Source organism: Octodon degus, unplaced genomic scaffold (assembly GCF_000260255.1).
Source record: "Octodon degus isolate 3935 unplaced genomic scaffold, OctDeg1.0 scaffold00187, whole genome shotgun sequence".
NCBI lineage: Eukaryota > Metazoa > Chordata > Mammalia > Rodentia > Octodontidae > Octodon > Octodon degus.
Window position 1 is genome coordinate 4011492 of NW_004524763.1, and position 20064 is coordinate 4031555.

Genomic DNA, 20064 nt, shown 5'->3' on the forward strand with positions numbered 1-20064 from the left:
TATATAGTTAGTATATTAAATGCTGCCAAATTTTATGGTAACGTTGACTAAAACAGCCGTTCAATTAAATTTTAAAAAGTATCTGCAGCCAGGGATATAGCTCAGTGACACAGCATCTGTCTGGCAAACACAAAGTCCTGAGTTTGATTTCTGGTACCAAAAAAACAAACAAAAAAGTAGTTGGAACAGAGCTTCATGGCTGAATTCTATTACTCAAAATACCAGATTCCTAATGATGTGGTCCATTAATAATCAGGCTCCTCATCACAAATACAGTATATTATAGGCACAGTATTTTGCTTTATTTTGTGCTATTTTGGAGACATGCTTCATGACAGCCTTGTGTTGATGAAGTCTATAGCTACCATTTTCCCAGCAGCCCGTGCTCACTTCATGTCTCTGTGGCATTTGTTAATGTCTAAAGTATTTCCAACCTTTCCATTATTGATATATCCATTGGTGTGGTCTATTGTGAGTGAGTTTTGAAGCCTGTAATTGCTTTGAGGTGCTAAGAAGCCATTCTTGCGAGACAGTGAATTTAGTACATGTGTTTTCTGGTGACTCCACCCACTGGCTGCTTCCACATCTCTCCCTCTCTCCTTAAGCCTCCTCATTCCCTGTGACACAGCGATTTTAAGACTATGTGAACAGACATTTGTACATTGACCTGCAGCTGTTCAAGTGAAAAGAAAAGCACCCTGGCTCTCATACATCTCAAGCTACAAGCAATTAGTGAGGAGGCATGCTAGGAGCCAATAGAGGCCAACAGCTAGTAGAACTTTTTGCCAAACAGCCAGTCTGTGACTAAACCAATCCCAATTCTCAAGGAAAATTAAAAGTGCTATTTCAATGAATACATGAATGATAAGAAAGCAAAATGCCTGAATTTTGGTAGGAAGAAAGTTTTAGTGGTCTAAATGGAAGGTTAAAGTAGTTACAACAATCCCTTAAGTGACAGACTAATCTGGAGTGAGGCCTAAGTGTCTTCAACCTTATGAAGGCTGAAAGAGATGAAGAAGTGCATGAGAAGAGTTTGAAGGTAGCACAGATTATTCATGAAGTTTAGGGAAGAATCTGTCTTCATACCATAGAAGTGCAAAGGGAAGCAGCGAGGACTGATGGAGAGAAACTACAGAAAGTTTTCCAGGAGACCTAGCTAAGATAAGAGAGGAAGGTGACTCTACCTACCACATTTTCAGTGTAAGTGAAACAATCTTGTATTAGAAGAAGATGCCATTAGGCTTTCATAGCTAGGAGAAGTTAGTGCCTGGCTTCAAAGCTCTAAAGGCCAGACATTCTCTCGCTAGGTACTAACGTGACTGAGCATGTGAAGTGGAAGTCAACGCCCACACACTGCTGCAAAAATTCTAGGACTCTTAAACTTTATACTGAGTCTACTCTCCTGTACTCTATAAATGGAATATCCAAACCAGGATGACAGCACATCTCTTTATACGGTGTCTGAATATTTAAAGCCCATTATTGAGTAATACTTCTCAGAGGAAAAAAAAAGATTTCTTTCAAAACACTACTGCTCACTGACAATGCACCTGGTCACCATTCATTGTGTGGGACCTGTCCAGTGAGATTAGTACTGTTTGTATGCCTGCTACCACAGTACCCATTTGGCAGCCCATGAGTGAAGGAGTAATTTAAACTTTCAAATCTTATTATTGGAGGAATTTATTTAATAAGGCTATAACTATGCTATAGGTGGTGATTCCTCTAACATGGAAATTTCCTCTGGGAAAATTAAATTGAAAACTTCTGTGAAGGAGCCATTTCTAGACGCCACTGAGAACGTGTATGGCCAAGTATGGTAGGGTATATCTTTAGTTCCATGGGAGGCAAAGGCAGGTAAATGATAAGTTTGAGGTTGGCCCAGGCAACTGAACACAAAAAAAATTGGAGTATAGCTCAGTGTGAGACGCTGGGTTCAATATATACTGCTTCTGAGAGGGGTAGCCCAAAATCTCAGCATCAGTAGGATATGAAGGAAGCTAGTTTTAACCCTTATGGATGACAATGACTGGTTTGGATATTCTATTTATAGAGTACAGGAGAGTAGATTCAGTATGAAGTTTAAGAGCCCTAGAACAAGTACTTCAGTAGAAGAAATAACTACAGATCAGCAGAAACAGTGAGGGAACCAGAATTAAAAACAGAATCTGCAGATGTGGCCCAATTGTTGCATTCTCCTGATAAAACTTTAATGAATGAAGCGTTACTTTTCATGCATAAGAAAGAAAAGTGAATTCTATAAATGGAATCAACTGGTGAAGATGCTACTGACGTGACAGTAAGGGATTCATTTTAGAGCACTCCAGAAACTTAGTTCATAAAGCAGCAGCAGGGTTTGAGAAGACTGTCACAAATTTTGCAAGTTCTACTGTTACAAATTGCATCATGCTACAGGAAAAATTTTCATGAGAGGAAGATTTAACTGATGCAGCAGACTTTATTTATTTATTTAGTTTTGGTTTAAACAAATAACTACATTCTTCCAGTGAAGGTAGTTGGCCCCTTTGTCAAAGATAGGGTACCTGAGTGTGTTTGGAGTTGTTTTTGCATCTTCTAATCTGTTCCATTGATCCTTGGGTCTGGGAAATTTTTTGTCAAGACCATGCTGTTTTTTTTTTTTTTTTTTTTTTTTTTTTTTTTAAATGTATTTAGTACAGGGTGTGCAGGGTCTCACTACACAGATCAGACTTGTAGTGATTCTCCTGTTTTTCACCCTCTAAGAGCTGGGATTACAGGCACACACCACCACACCCCAGTCTCAATCTCTGTCTCAGCATGCCCTGGGGGCAGGGCCAACATGGCACAGCAGGGATCAAACCCTGGTCACTGCACCTGCCTAAGCAGGCGCTTTAGTCCACTGAGCTAAAAGGCTGGCCCTTTTTTTAAATCACTGTATCTATGTAGTGTAATTTCAGGTTAGGGTTTGAGCTATCTCCTGCCTTGCCTTTGTTGCCCAGAGTTATTTTTGCTATTCTAGGTCTCTTCTGATTCCCAGTGAGGTTTAGGAATGTTTTCTCTAGGTCAAAGAGGTATACTATTGATATTTTGATTGGGGTTGCATTAGATCTATATAACAACTTAGGTAGCACAGCCATTTTCACTACATATGTTTTTCCTACTGAACAGCAAGGAATATTTTCCATTTTTTTATATCCTCTTCAGTTGCTTTTTTCAGAGTACTGTAATTTTCAATGTGTGGATCTTCCTTTGTTAGATTGATTCCTGTTTCATTTTTTAAAATGCTACTGTGAAATGTGTTTCTCTAATTTCTCTTGCAGTGAGTTTGTTGTTTATGTACAAGAATTATATTAATGTTTGAGTGTTGACTTTATATCCAGCTACATGACTAAATTTTGTTGATAAATGTAGAAGTCTTTTGGTGGGGTTTGTGGAGTCTTCTATGCAGAGTATTGTGTCATTGACAAATCACGGCAATTTAACTTCCTCCTTTCTTATCTTTATTCCTTTTATTTCTTTGTCTTGTTCAATTTTTCTGTCTAATATTTTCCAGAACTATACTGAATAGGAATGGTGATGATACACATCCTTGTCTTGTTCTTGATTTTAGAGTGAAAACTTTTAGTTTTTGTCCATTTAATATGTACCACAGTTGTACATGCCCACCCATGTTTATAGCAGTACAGTTTGTGATACTAAAATCTTGGAAACAGACCAAATGCCCATTAACTGATGACAAATGAGTAAAGATATGTTTTCAAAACAAGGGAGGACTATTCAGTAATAAAGAAGGATCGGGCCAGGGAGATAGCTCAGTAGAATAAGCGCTTGCCTGGCAAGTGTAGGGTCCTGAGTTCAATCCCTGGTACCACAAAAATAAGAAAGAAAGAAAGAAAGAAAGAAAGAAAAAAAGAAAGAAAGAAAGAAAGAAAGAAAGAAAGAAAGAAAACAAGGCATTTCTAGGTAAATGGGTGCACCTTGAATGCATACTCCTAAGTGAAAAAACAATTGAATGCATGTGTGTAAATATCAAATTGTGTCTGTGGTGTGGGAGATCAAAAGTGTAAATAAGGACCAAAATGTATCACTGATGCTGTGAAATAGGAAGAAAATGTTGAAATGGAGGGCATGGGGATGGGGGGAGGAAGGGAAGAGAAAAAAATAAAAGAATGGAAATAAATACACCAATATACTTAATTAAAAATAAATAACTTCAATTAACCTAACCTTCAGCACCCATCACCCTGCCCAGCCAGAGTCCATAGTGTGAAAGTGAGACCCTGCACAAGCAGAGGAGTGCTGCCTGCTGATGGCTCAGAGCATTGTTAGCCATTTTAAGCAGTGTTTCTAAATTAAGGTGTATATATTTTTTTTCCCACGACAAATGTAAATATTTTTATTTAGAAACAAATAGGTACCTGTTTTCATTATAGAATATAAAACCTGGTTTACACTCTATAAAAAATAACCGATATCCAAATTCAAGAGAGCTAGCACTCATAGAACACACTGTGGATGTTCAGCTATAGTTCACCCATCACAGGCTTGATTTAAACCAAAAATAACAAAAACACCAAAAAAAATCCAAGGGGTTCACAAAGAGTACAATGCTTACTGCTGAGCTTCTGCTTCTAGAAGCTGCTGTCCTAGCAGACTAAGGTTTACTGAATTGTGATTTCCACATCAAGCCTGGGTTCTCTGCACCTAGTGAGCTGCAAGGCTGTCTTGCTACACAGTTCATGATGTGCCCTCTCTAAGCCGTGGTTGGTGGCATTATTAATTATCTCTGGTCTTCTCAACAATAAAAAGGGGAATCTGTGAGGGTAGAGAAGGCCCATAACCTTTGTTGGAGTTAAACCTGAAGACAGCATCTACTATCAAGAGAAGGTGTATATGTTATTAATGAGACATTATGTACAATAACTTTTATATGCTCTGGGACATCAAAAATATATATTTTCTTTGTTATAATTTTCACTGGACCTGAACTTGCAATACCCTATCTCCAAGGTAAGTCTGAATATATGTTACATATTTGGGAATATATTTCTGGATGGAATGTTTTTTCCAGCCCTATTCCTTCTTCCTTTGATTCATGTAGTTGCTTGACACCTGGACTCAGAATCCAAGAATCATATATAAACAGAGACTCGAATAGGCTGTCAGTGTCTGGATTTGAGAGTGTCACATGAACTCTAGTTTATAGACGTTGACCACCCTTTTTTTTCTGGCTCAGATAAGGTCAGGAGATTTGTTTGCAGGAAATAGATATAGGGTCTGCTTGGTATCCATATAGGCTCTGTTTCATTCTTTCTGAATAATGGCCTATATCTGAAGGTTTTATGGAATTTTGGGGGTGTGTGTGGTTTTCTTTGCAGTAGCTCCCAAGTTTTGCTCATAGATCTTAATTTTTCAGTTTATGTTCATTAAGAAACATACTGCATGCCAGCCCCGCCCCAGAGGAGTGCTGAAAAGGCAACTGAGACTGGGTGTGCTGTAATCCCAGCACTTGGGAGGCTGAAAATAGGAGACTTACCATGGGTCTGATCTGTGTAGTAAGACTCTGTAGACTCTGTACTAAATACAGAAAGAAAGAAAGAAAGAAAGAAAGAAAGAAAGAAAGAAAGAAAGAAAGAAAGAAAGAAAGAAAAAGATTCTGCATGTATGGCCCGCAAGGAAACTAATGGTGACTGGTGTCCCTGTGCTTCTCTTTCCTGCATAGCCTTCCTCACTCCCGCGATGAAGCACGAGAAGAGAAACACGAGCAGCTTCCTGGTGTGCAGTGTGCTCAGTGTTTATCCTCGTCCACGTGTCACATGGAAAGTGGACACTGCGTCTGTCTCTGGAAGCAAAACAGAAGAAACAGGGTATCTGGGACCTTTTTATATTAGCAGCGCCCTGAATATCACAGGATCAAATTCATCTTATGAATGTGCAATTGAAAACCCATTGCTGAAGAAGACATGGACAGGGCGGTGGACCCAGGAAGGTGGGCTCGGTGGGCTTCCTCTGCGTAGCACCGTCAGGGGGAGGGGCTGCTGGGGAGCGGGTCCACAGCGAAGAAAGGGAGACAAAGAATTTGTCTAGAATCAGCGTTAATGCTCACTGGCTACGTTATGTTAGGTAGTCATTTTCAATCTTAAGCATTGATTCTTCTTTGGTGATGTGGAAGTTTATTTACCTTAGTAACTGTTTAGGATTTGAGTAAAAATATTTGTGAAATAAAAAGTAACAAATCTATTCCTGAATATTATTGTATTTCTCCATAGTTCAACCTCAAAAGAGGATTTTATACCTGTATTACCCTTCAGATCAAGGGAGGAAGGAAAATTTTTTTCCCATAATTTTATTGATAAACAAATAGCAATGAGACAGTTGCAAATCAAATTGGTAGGACAGTTTCAATAATTCACACATTGCATACATTCTTCCTAGTGGTTAATTGCTGTACAAGATGCGGACATGATATCCTATTTACAAACACCATTAGAACAAATCATTCTACTATTTATTAAGAGAATGTAACTATATATCTATCCTAACCACTTTGAATACACAGATACAAAATGGACATTCATCTGTATCCCCTTTTTTTGTTAAGTTCCGTTATTTGAGTATTATAGGTGTGTAAACTCAGCAAAATATTCTAAAAGAGTCCAGTAGCCCATAATAGTATTGGGTCTTCCACTTCACCAGCAATGTCAGAAATTGTTGACCTGAGTCTCCTACAGCTCAACATAACAGCATGGCTTTACTTCTTATATTTCATTTTTATACTTTTCTGCTGGATGGTTAAGACCAAGGTAAAGCAGGACCTATGCAACAAGAGTTGTAGCTTTTGGGTCTGATAAGGTCAATGAAATCCCCTCAGGATTTATCCTGAGATCCTGTACCTCAGATTGTAGAACCTTTGTCAGTGTCAGCCATGTGGATGAGTCGTGGCCATTGCTTGGCCAACGTGCTCTCTGTGAAAGCCTGAATGTTTTCTCTCCAAGTGACTCTCCTTAGGCACACTGTACACCATTGATCACTTTCCTCTTTGGCCCCATAATCTCCTTCATCAGAAAATTTGGGACACTACTGAGTTACATGACGTTACAGTACAAGTTCTCATATGTCCTGAGTCTTAATTGACCTTAGAAGGCTAGGGCCAAAATGTTGGCTTTCTTTGCAGCCCTGCTTTTTCTCTAATTTTGGTCTGCAAACTTAGGTTGTTAACCATCCAGAAGACAAGCTTATTGTTATTACTATACAACTTAGGCTGTTAAGCTTAACCTCACTATCTGTCTGCATATCAAACATCTTAGGCATAATATGGAACAGGTATTTTTCATCAAGTATTGATATGTTGAACTTTAAGTTCCTACAGAATATGATAAAAACATTTAAAAATTAGAATATATTTTAAAAATAGGCATAAAGAATTATATACTTCTTATGTTTACACATAATTCCAAAAATCTCACCGTAAACAACCTTGAAGCAAGACAGTCCCACATTATTCCTTTTCCTGTCTCTTGCTTTCATTCACCACTCCTTCTTCTTGAACAACCATCTACCTGAGAGACATCATAGCAGCAACTGTCATGTCATGATAAGCAGCCCATATTCAGAAGACCAGAATGACAGGCACTCCAAGCATGAAACTACTATTACAAATTACTATCTGCAGTGCAGTTGCTTAGTTCACAGGTATCAATATATGTAGTTAGTCAGGGTGAGAATTTTTCCAATTTACTGCTAGATTCAAAAATCTTCTAAATATTCTCAGGATCATTGCCTTGCCCATCTTCTACATATAACTGTATGTCTTGACATTGTGATGTTTCCTAGCTCTTCTCCTTTCCCTTTCTTTGTTAGTTAGTCCTTGAGATCCTGCTTTCCTTCTACTTGTATTACACCTTTCTATTTGTATTTCTTCTTTTGGGTTCTCATACAAGGGAGACTATATGATATTTACACATGTGTGTCTGGTTTATTTCACTTATGAGTATATGTTTAAGTGGCATCCACTTCAATATAAAAGCTTTGAGTTTATCATTCTTCATAGCTAAATAATACTCCATTGTGTAAAAATACCACATTTTTTTTCAACCATTCCTCAGATGATGGGCATCTTGGTTGTTTCCAAGATTTGGCTATCACAAATTGTGCTGCTATAAACATAGGCACACATATATCACTATGATATAATGATTTCTGATCCTCTGGGAAAATTCCCAGTAGAGGAATAGCTGGTTGAAATGGGATTTCCAGTCCAACTTTTCTAAGGAGTCTCCATACTGATTTCCATAATGGTTGCACCAGTCTATATTCCCACAGGAAAATTTCTTAACAGGTCAAAGAATTAATTATTGTTATTATTTGTGGTATAGTCTCTTAACATTGCATTGGTCCTTTGACCTTTATCTGACACTTTTATCACAGCATAATCAGATTTTTGCCTTTCTCATTTTTCTAATTATTTGAATAGAACTAAACTTTGATCAATCTCTATATCCATAAGCTTCTCTTTAAGAAAATATCACAGGAAAGAAAAATTAATTTGTTATTTTCTTGTCTAATTCTAAGGTTTAATAGTCATTAAAAGCATGGCAAAATCTTCTGTAACTCTCTCTTTTATGGAGAAAGTAGAACTTAGGTATTCTTTTTAGCCTTATGCATTCCAGGTTTTCATAGTCTCAAAATACTGACACAGTGACTGCCTTTCCATGATTCCAGGTTAAAGACATGATGTACACTCACTCATCCCCTGCCAGCCAGCCAGCAACAGAAACATAAGAGGGTTCAGGATTTAATATTACATTACAAATATTTTCTCTGTAGAATAATTATATCCCATGTTCCTTCAGAAATAAGTACCTTGAAGCAAAATTCCTCAAATTCAGTACTCTAGTCTTGCTGAGACTCTTCCATGTTTCAAGATTTGTCCTGCCCAGGTTGTGAACTTGAGAACGAGACGCTTATGCCTCTCTGGATCCACAGCATGCAGTGCAAGCGTGGATAAAACTAGCTATGTTTGCTGTATTTGGAAGTGGGGGGCAGTTACCAATTACATCCATAAAGTGTCATCTGTAGTCCGAATGGTAAGAGTAAGAGATTCCAGGAGAATTTCAGCACTCTAGGTATGCAGCACAAAAACACAGAGCAATGAAATTTTCTGAGACTGTTTGAAATGTAAGTGGTTGAGGATAAAATTAGAAAAATCAAGACTTAAACCTAGAGAGGGAGGCAAAAAACCAATGAAAGACTTTCTATATCTTTCTAAGGAAATTGAAATCTATCTTGAGGCAAAGGAGGATTTGAAACATCAGAGAGAGCCTGGACTTGCACTATAGGTATTTGTGGTGATACCTGTCTTCTGCAGGTACATGAGAGAGCAGTGATGGGAAAATGTTTTGATTCTAGATAACGAACCTTTTGGAGCTTTCACGGATACAAACAGCCTGCTGCAGCATGTGTGCCATAGGTTTAGCACCATTGGTCTAGGGTGAAGGAGAATAATCTGTCTATCCATAGAGCTCAGCCTGCAGAGACACAGAACAGGAAGGACAAGCTGGAGCTGGCTCCAGAGAGCCATGCTGACAATACCCAGTTGAGGTCCACTTATGAAAGAGCTCTCCTGAGAGATAATTTGCACATAGTTAGAAACATACTACCTGGAGTCTCATTTGCCTAGATGGGTATGAAGTGGTTAAGACCGTAAAAATAAAAGGGAGCACTAGGGAGTAGACAGAGTTGCCTGAGGGGAGTCTTGGGGAGAAGAGCATTTGAGGTGGGGGTCAACAGGAGCAGGTGAGAAGCCTCATAGCAGGCAGAAGCATTCCTGCATGCTTATTGTCAGGATGTAGAAGTTAATGCCAAGACACAGCACTTCCCTGGCTGGCCCAGACTTAGCCATTTTAGGAAGATTTTAACTTTCGGGGGAGATCTTTGAAACAGTGCCAATAAAGACTTTTCTTTTTAAACTCTGCAGCACAGACCTTTAATTGCTTTCAAAATGATATTTCCAAAGATATCAGTATTACAGTATTCATTTCCTACTAAGTGTAACTTAAAAATTCACTTAACTTTTTTTAAAAAATCTCTATTGATGTTGTCTTTCCTGTTCTATTGTTAGGTGACCTTTGCAAAAGGCAAAGCGAATATGCTTCACTCTCATGTCAAGGAATAAGAAACTTTTCTGTACCAAGTGAAGACTTCATCGTTACTTGGTCCATAAGGAAAAATGGAATTGCCTCCGTCTTAGGTTGCTATTTGAGTGCCTCACAAATTCCAGTCATCAATGAACCCCGATTCTCTTGGAACAAAGAACTGATAAACCAGAATGATTTCTCTATGACTTTGACAGATCTTAGTGTTTCAGACACTGGGGAATATTTGTGCAATATTTCTTCAAGAGAATATACTCTGCTCACTGTCCATACGCTGCATATAGGTAAGTTGAAGGGATGTTAAGTGAAGCATTTGGGCTATGACAGTTGAACATTTTGCATATCATACAAACTATTAGGTTAGCTTGTAAAGTTTATTTTAGCACTTCTTAAAGTGTCATCTACAGGGGTTTTTCTAAGCAAGATTTTAGAAAACCCTCCTTCCTTGGATTATACAAAAGTTTTATCGAAAAAGATATGCCCATGAGATTTCCTTTTCTTGGTTTCCGGACTTTAGAAATTAAGAGGAACCTATATGTCTTGAAGACTGTGGGCTAAGTATTGATACAGGGAGAAAAACTGATCTCAGGTGAGTGACCTCCAAATAATACAGGGAACCTCCAAATGACATAGGGAAAAATGATCTCCTGACCTGAACTGGATGAGTTTGTGTTCTCTAAAACTAAAGCATGAATTTTAGGAACAAATGGAGGTTATGTGCAGAATATATTTATTGGGGGAAAGAAAGCTCCTGTCTAAGAGAGGGACAGGAGGGGGGGCTGAGCAGGTTGTCCCCAGGAAGCTCTCTCTTCCAGGGACTTTGATAGAGTAAAACCATGCAGTGAGGTGGGTCTAAGGTGGTAGAGAACATGGGAACTTGCTTAGATGGGAATGAGGTGGGACAAAATTATGATTAGCCAATGAGACTGCAAGCATCATTGCTCAGGTAAAATTGATTAAGTCTAGGACCAAATGGGGAAGCAAGTCATGTAGCAAGTGGGCATGAATGTAGAACTGGGCTTCATCAGTTAGCCATCCAGTAGTAGTCAGATTAATGATTCTTCCGGCTCCCTTAGGGTGATGATCAATCTTGGATGCCAATCTTTAGGGAGGTCGGCATTTGTTTGATCTTTGATCTTTAGGTTTGGCACATGATGGGAGCATCCATCCTTCCAACTGTTGTAAGGTATCTTGTCCTCTGTGTTATCTCCTTCAAGGGCCTAGCCCTGTCTGACTGCCTATAATACTTCCATTTAACTCACCTCCTGCAACAGTATCTTCAGCCTCTGCTCATGGGTATATCTAATATTTGCCTTAAAGCCCAGGTTTTGGAACTGAGACTGCAGACACAGTGCGAAGTCAGACCTGGAAACCCACTGAAGGCTGAGAAAATATGGCACTGTGCATTAACTTGGTGGAAATAACAACCACCTGACATATGAAACACTGTGTATCCTCAGTTCAGTTTACTTTTTAAGTCTCAATAGTTGACTGCAGAAAATTATAAGTATTTCTAGTCTGTTAACCAAAAAGTCAGGGCATATGTATTGTGGAGTTGGCTTCCTGGGTGATCTGGTTGCTCCTTCATCCTTAATCTATCAGTTGGACATGGGAAGCAATGGTGGCTTTTTCTGCATGCTTTATTATTTATTTACCCTAACCCTAACGCTAACCCTCTGCATGCTTTAATATAGAATATTTTTTATCAGTGGACTATGTAAGGTTTTAGAAATTTTTATCATTCCAACTGCAAAAATGAGGAGAATTGCAATTCGTTAGAAGTTTAGCTATTCCATATAGTAAGATTGGAAATAAGAACACATGGGTGTCCTCAGGTGACATGGTCTTACAAAGAAGAAGCTTCTATACTCTAAGTTGTAGTACTTGTTTGTAGAGCTATGATTTTGACAGTATAGAATGAAAAAGAAAAATAGGATGCATTTGAAACTTCTATCTTTCTCTAAAATAAGAATGCCGGTTTTATGTAAAATGCAGTTAAGCCTGAATTCTATTTTTAAAAGTGTTGCCTCATGTTGGATTCATTCTGGTGTATAGAAAAATAATCAGGAAGAATCTGTCTGAAGACCACATATGGCCCCTATTCCTACCCAGAGATGTAATTGCCAGCGCACACAAAGGGAGGCATCAGGACTCTTCCATCACTGGCAAGAGGCCCTTCAGAGCCTCTCATTCCCGAGTTAACCTTGGCCAGTGAGTACAGGAAAGGGTGGTCCATAGTCCCCCGAGAAGAGGCCTGGCACAGGAGCCACCCAGACAGCGAAGAGAAAAAGGCAAATAGTTGTGGTATCCCACACATTAGCCTTTCAAGGCAATTTGGTTTTCTAGGCTGTGACATAGATCAGTGGTGAAGTATTTGTGTAGAATGCCGAAAGTCCTGGGTTTAGTCCTTAGTGCCACAAACAACTCCTCAAAAAAAAATGTTTTTCTATTCTAAATTGTCTAGGAGATGCCACAGCATATGAAAAGAAGGTCCAGATTTGGGAAGGGGATCCTTGTGAACTTAGAGTCTAGATCTGGCCAAAAGGGTTGAACCAAGCTACATGAAATAGAAAATCCTTTCTAGATTGTACTGCTGAATGAGGTTTTGACTTTGGGCAAATCCCCTTAAGATGAGGGAACTTTAAGGGGCCGGGGAGATGGTTCAGTGGAATAAGTGCTTCCCTGGCAAGCACAAGGGTCTGAGTTCAATCCCCGGTTCTGCAAAAAAAAAAAAGAAAAAAAAAAGAGGGAACTAAGGGTCATAGATAAAGAGACAGATAGCACTTATGTACTTTATAAGACTTAATAGGATTTTATTGGGAAGAAATGTGTATGAAAACACATTACAGAGCAAGCCTAACATTTCTACATCATCTCTTCTTTATAACAATATAGAATTTCAGAATGTCTCAAATAGATTAATGTTTTGTTGCATGTAAAACATTATTTGCTTTATTAAATCATAATAGTATGTTCATAAAACTCAATGTCTGTCATGGAACAGAGGTATCCACTTTAAAGGAAGACTCTAAAGCATTTTTCCACACTGAATTGGCCTCTGTACTCTTAATATTTCCTATTACTTGGTAGGTTGAGATAACAAGATTAGCACAGTCTTAACTTTAGTAACCTAAAGTTTCCCAATTCCTACCTTCAAGAATCCACCTCAGGAATCCTTTTAATATTAATTACAATTCTAGGCAAGACCAGAGTTCTACAAGTTCAGAGTCCTCTAGTTTTTCCTGGAAATCTGCGAGTACTCATAATCCAGTGGACATCTGTTGCTTCTCTTGTTGCCTCTGAAATTCACACCAGTATCCCCTGAGCACACTCTTCTCCAGGCCAAGGGTGTATGACACCCTTCTCTCATGGGCTCTGAGCTGAGGCTGGTCTGCAGTTCTAATTATCCTTTGTAAAAGTGTGTTCATTCCCTGATTGTAATATAAAGTAGTAATTTAAAAACCATAACAGGGACTGACCAGATAGCTCAGCAGACTAAAGCATCTGCTTAGGCAGAGCGCAGTGGCCAGGGTTTGATCCCCAGCCTGACATGTTCACCCTGACCCAAGGGCACGCTGAGAAGGCCATTGAGACTGGGCGTGGTGGCATTCACCTGTAATCCCAGCACTTGGGAGGCTGAAAACAGGAGGATCACTCCGAGCGCTATCTGTGTAGTGAGACCCTGTACTAAATACAAATAAATAAATAAATAAGTAAAATCCGTAACAGCTTTATTGATGTCCAAGTTTTCAGACTCTTTACTCTCTCGACCTTCACCTCCATCCATCCCTAAATTGGTTAATATTACATTATCTGTAGGTTTCCCGCAATAGATACTGATCCTGGGAGATATTTATCCTCATGGCAAATTCTCTCATCTACACTGGTGTCTTGACTTTATTTTTAAAGGGCCAGTTTAGTTTGTGTGTCATTTCTTATGAATTCTGCCTCCCATCTGGAATGCAAAACTAATTAGTGTTAGAAGCAGTAAACATAACCCACCTCCACCCATCTATCCCCACCCTTCTCTTTTCATATTTGGTAAATTTTCTTCCAGTTCACAAGCTTTCTTTGTTTTATTTAGAACCCAGTGAAGGAAATGCTTCCTGGATAATACCTGTTCTGGTGGCATTGGGTGTTTGGGCAGTGTTTCTGACCTTGATAGTGAACTTCCGTTATAAATGGAGAAGATACCTCTCAGGTAATAAGGAGAATTTGGCTCTGCCCCTCAATATTGCATGTTCTGTGTAACCAAGTTGACATCAAAACACATACATTGCTGATTGTGCATGTAAATGCATCTTACTTTTCTGGAGTCATTTTATTTTATTTTTATTTATTTTTTATGTATTTAGTACAGGTTCTACAGGGTCTCACTACACAGATTGTACATGTAGTGATCCTCCTGTTTTCAGCCTCCCAAGCTCTGGGATTACAGGCACATGCCGCCACACCCAGTCTCAGTGGCTATCTCAGCACTCTCCGGGGTTGGGGACAGCACGGCATGCCAGGGGTCGAACCCCCATTGCTGAGCCTGTCTCAGTAGGTGCATTAGTCCACGGAACTATCTGGCCAGCCCTCTAGAGTCATTTGAAAACTTATCCTTTAAAATGGCTTTACATTTTCTCTTTAATATCCTACTCTCAAAAATGTATCCTGAGGAAGCAATCAAGAGGCTCACCAAGTATCAACAAGCATGTTCATGCAACACATTATCATTTCCTATTTTTTACTTTTATCGTAAGAGAATTAAATATTTAATTGAAAATGATAGGGAAATTAAAAAAACTATTTTTGCATTAAATTAATAAATAAGATGATCATCTTGCACTGAGGAATAGCTGGGAAGAAATAAGAAGAAACCTTTAAGAAGTTGTTTCTGATGATCTGACCATGAGTTGCCTGGATCTTTGTACCTCACCCAGTGAGCTCCTTCCACTATGGGCCTTCTTTTCTCCTGCTTTGAGCTTATTCAAATGGTTGGTGCTTTCCACAAATGGAGCATCTCTGTGGTCCATTTTATTTTAATCCTTCTTAAATTAATTTTTTCTTAAATGTTATGTAACTAACTTATATTACTGAGAGTAATTCAAAATTATAACTTCTGATACGATGGCCGCAATTCTCCTTATAATACTTTACATTAATGAGCAGTATTTGAGCATTTGAAGGATCCAGATGAAATTCAGATCTAGTTTATCTCCATATTTTATTTCCACACCCCAGAAAATGGGAAACCAGGAAGTTCACTCAATTACTAAGTGTACTTGTGAAGCAGATTTACATGTACTACCTGAGGCCTCCCACTAACTCATTGGGCTGAGCCCCCAGAAACCTTCCCTCACTCTAACACCCTCCTGAGAAGTGCTTGGGTGTCCTGGGAGGTTGAGACAGATCCCGTGTCTCTGCTGTCAGTTCCTGGGGTTGATATTTCCCTACTACCGGCACTAAAGTCAGAAGATTTTGGTAATAGAGAGACTGAGCTAAGTTCCAAAGGGCCTGATGCTTCCCAGTAGTATTTGATGCTTCCCCAAATGCCTTGCAGGTGTCTCCTGGCTGTTCTGGGAGATACTTGTTCTGGCTGGAACAGGCTGCAGTCATGGACTTTTCCCAGGTACCTCCACCCTGAAGCCTCTCTGAATGATTCTGTCCTCCGAAAGATCTATGAGGGTTCTCTCCCTTACCCATGATGGAGTAGAAAGTCTAACACTGCTTGTGAGAGCCCATCATTTTTGCTTTATAAGCAATCTTCCCAGGCCTTTTAGTGGGCTTGGCTTATGTGTTGTTCTCCCATAGGCTGCAGGATAAATTCTGGTAAAGCCTCTTCTAGACAGCATATGCTGATGTATTCATACATTTATCTGGAGTAGAGCATGCTGATCTGGTACACCAGGAGCTGGTAACATCAGCTGGTGCTGAAAGAAAACAGCAGCCAGGGCTGGTAACACCCCTGGCAACAGAGAGTGATGGAGGCAACAAAGAATAGCTGATGATCACCATCTCTGGTAACTGGAAAAGTTCCAGACACGTACTGTTAGCTGCTGGGTCTGAGTGGCAAGGAGAGATATGAAGACTAAAAGATCTGAACAGCTGCTGCCACTTTTCTATGAATTGAGCAAGAACACTTAGCTGATCAGTAATATCCTGGAAACCAGGGGGACACTTTCCTTTAGAGGGCCCTGAAAAAAAGGACAGACAATGGTTATAGGCCTTAGCAGGCTCAAGAACCAGCTCTTTTAGATTTTGTCTTTCCTGTAGTTCAGAACACTAGCCAGTGACAAAATCATTAGAGAACCAGGTTGCAATAGTGACAGTGTGTGAGTCTCACCAGTTCTCTACCAATAGACAGACCTGCCTTTCTACTTGCTATCCCAGTTCCTTGGCTTACCAGAAGTGGTCATAGGAGGTAGATCTTAGGTAGTTTCACTTGTCTCCCCCCAAGGACCCCTAACCTATTATAATGATAATCCTGATGTAATGATTGCAGTAGATTAAAATTATGGGAGAGGAGCTACAACACACTGCTCAACAACAGTTTCTATGTTGGAAAGCTCCATAGTTAAGTCCCAACAGGACACATATGGCATAGTTAAAACTACAAAATGAGCACAGAAGGGAGGACGGAAGGATGGGGTCAGGACAATACTTTCAAAAACCTGAAAGGAGAAAGTCACATAAAATCACTGATGTGTAGGAGAATGACTTCTGTCAAAGGGTATAGCCAGGCCAAGACTACCTTACAGGGCAGGAGCTGGGGAATTAATACTTTTCTCTCTAGTAATCTGTTTGGCAGAAAGCAAATAAATTATGGTTCTGAAAGAGCAGTCAGAAGGCATAGGCAAGTCTTGTTAGATACTGGCTAGTTAATAAAACATTGTTTAAAAATACAGAATTGTTGCACTGTCACAAAACCTGACCTACCTCTAGGTTCCTGGTTGTAGATTCATATGATACAATTTATGTGAGTTTTTTTAGAATTCTCTTTTGTATTATCTTATTTTAAAATGTTCTTAGTCTAGGATATGTCTAAAAAGACCATAATTTTAATGTATATATTATATTTTGCTCATTTCCATTGAAATCCTCTAAAAGCTAGTGGAGGGCAGGACAGCAAGGAGGGTGAAAATGAGGAAAACTGTTATGTCTACACCTAAGTCTTCTAAAATTAAACACATTAACCTGTATAACCAATAAAACAGAACAAAACTAAAGGAGGCAACAGATTTATCAAGGCCTAGAAGGAAAGCCTTCTTTGAGATCTTTTGCCTCAAATTCCTAACCGCTGCTCCGGGCCTCTCCTTGACTGTGACTTTTGCATTGTTAGTTATTGGTGAATATAAAACCAGCAACTCTAAAATGCCAAGAATTTCTGGTCTGGTTGAACTGTATTTATTTTCTTCATTGGAGCACCTCAATCAATCATAAGAATTTACTGCTGTCTGATGCCATGTTTTTACACTGAATGCATTTTTAATGCTATTTGTTGGAATGAAGGGACAAAAGGGGAAGTAATGAAGGTATTTCCCATAACATAATTATACTGAGATTGGAATAAACGAGAATTTGAATGTTTGCAAAGAGAAGTATTTGTTTGTTTATTTGTTTATTATTTTTTGGGTAGAAAATGTCTACTGATGAAGAGACTAGCAATGATGGTAATTTAGAAGTCAACATGGTAAGGAATCATTTCCTTTATCAAACCATTTACTGATGCAAAACTTCAATCATAAAAGGAGTTTGAAGTTTCAACTAATTTATGTCATCACATAAGACTTTGAAAAAAAGCAAGAGGGATTATAAAATAATCCAGCAGAAAAATACAGCTGGGCTTCTCTCCAGGCCTGTAATTAAACAAGTTGTTTCTGCTTAAATAAATGGTTGCTCTTACAGTTCCCTGTTGCAGAAAGGCTTTACCTAGAAGCTATTCAATGGCCCTGTGCTTCTGTGGACTTATTTTTGTGATAAAAACATGAAACATGGGACTCTATTGAGCTACACAGAAGCGCAGATATGTCAAATGGGGAAAATAGAACCATATTTTCTTGTAAGACGGACTGCTGACCCCTTGTGCTTTTTCAGCCACTTCTAGCTTCCTTGGCAACTGATAATTCACCTACAAATTAGAGTCTGGTTACATATTTCCTTTTCTCAGCGTATCTTTTCTCATTTATACGTTCCAATAATTAGACTACAAGTAAGGGCCCAAAATGGAGTGAACTCGATCTCCACTGTGAAAGGCTCAAGAACCTCAGACGAGGAGATTGAAATAGATATGATTCAGATTTTGTAGCTACTTATAAAATAAGGGTTTCATGGATGTTTGATTATATATGCAAGTAATAGCTTAAGACTCCCTACCCCAAAAAGAATCATCCTTAAACACTTAAGAAAAAGTTATTCTGACTTGAATGACAGATATTTATAGGTCTTTTCTTGGTTCTAGCCTCTTCAAATAGCCAGCCAGTACAGGAAATGAAGACAGACCATGATGAGCATTCAGAATATACAGTGACGTCATCTCGTCCTCACTGCCGTCCCAGGCAATGGCTTGTCAGCCCTGGAAGTTTTACCACTGGGAAGATTGAACTGTTCTCTTTTATTCAGCTTTCCTTTTGTCTTCAATAACTTGTGTAATATAAACTCAATTGCCAATGTGACAGTGTTGGAAGCTGGGCCTAATAAGAGGTAATTAGGTCATGAGGGTCCTACCATGGCTGTGGGAGTGGGGTAGTTATTGAAAGAATGAGTTTGGTCTGCTCTTATCCTTGCCTTCTTCTGGCCTTCTGCCTTCTGCTATGGGATACAGTGAAAAGATTCTTGATTGAGGCCAGCACCTTGATTTTGGATTGTGCAACCTCCAGTAGTATAAAAAATAAATTTTTGTTTTTCATAAATTTGTTATTGTCAGGTATACAAGGCATCCAGTATTATGTTCATGCATTATGATATATACAACCATTTCTGACCCTCCCACCTGCATTAGATTGTAAGTACATAAAAGCAACTCAACTTAACTTAGAAAGTAATCATCTTAATTATTTACTTCTGCTGCCGTATGCTCAGGTGAACACAGTGAGTTTCCACCTAGAACTCAGCAGGGATGTACTATCAGGAGCTGACCTATAATTTGACTAATCATTGAGGGCTAAAAGCAGTAGGAACAGGTTAGAGCTTAGTGATGGTATGAAATGCCAGGGCCTGAAAACATGACCATTGATTTGAGGTAGTATACCTTAGGTTTATTTAATGGCTGTATGAGCATAACCCACAAAATTTAGTATGGTAAGACTCAGGGTTGCTGCGGAGTAAAAGTCTTGGTATGTCCAAGAATGTTTAAGGGGAAAAGGCCTCTCAAGAATTGATGTATCTGAAGTCAGGTTGCTATGATCAAGTGACCCTGACCATGAAGTTAATTTAATGAACTCATATCAGTTGGAATACAGTTAATCAGCTTTCTAATAGATGTAGCTTTCCATATAAATTTAATACAGGGAGAGATGCAGTATCCAGCTGACTTCATGGTCTCTTTCCCTCACCCTTAGTCATAAATTTATAGCAAAAATTCTAATGTAAATGTTTATATCAGCATAACCAGATATTTTGTGACTTAACCAATCAAAGCATTGGCCCTATAGTTTATTTTATCATGTCTACATCTTGTACTATGACTAACCACTACAAAGACAACAATATGCAATGTTTTAATTATTGAAACTCTCCTACAAATTGGTTTTTGAAACTATCTCGTTGCTATTTGTTTTTCAATAAAATTAATTTAAAAAAAAATCCTGAAGTGAGGTATGACTGCCACCTGGTCCAATTTTCTCTATCAGCTCCCCTCTGTTTTATAGCCTCATAATTTCTGCATAATTTTGTTAACTGAAGTGTTTGCTAAAATGTTATGACAGGTGTTCATAAATGGTAAAGTATT

The 20064-nt window shown here is 38.8% G+C and overlaps 1 protein-coding gene across 1 annotated transcript in view; it reads left to right on the plus strand.

Moving 5' to 3' along the window:
- Hhla2 (HERV-H LTR-associating 2) overlaps nucleotides 1-19850 on the plus strand; it is an 85573-nt gene extending 65723 nt beyond the window's left edge. Inside the window, exons 5-9 of the mRNA XM_012517533.2 lie at nucleotides 5702-5968; nucleotides 10100-10417; nucleotides 14218-14334; nucleotides 17755-17808; nucleotides 18577-19850. Coding sequence (XP_012372987.2) covers nucleotides 5702-5968; nucleotides 10100-10417; nucleotides 14218-14334; nucleotides 17755-17768 — 716 coding nt within the window. The 3' untranslated portion in view covers nucleotides 17769-17808; nucleotides 18577-19850. The remainder of the gene's footprint in view (nucleotides 1-5701; nucleotides 5969-10099; nucleotides 10418-14217; nucleotides 14335-17754; nucleotides 17809-18576) is intronic.
- Nucleotides 19851-20064: the final 214 nt, after the last annotated feature.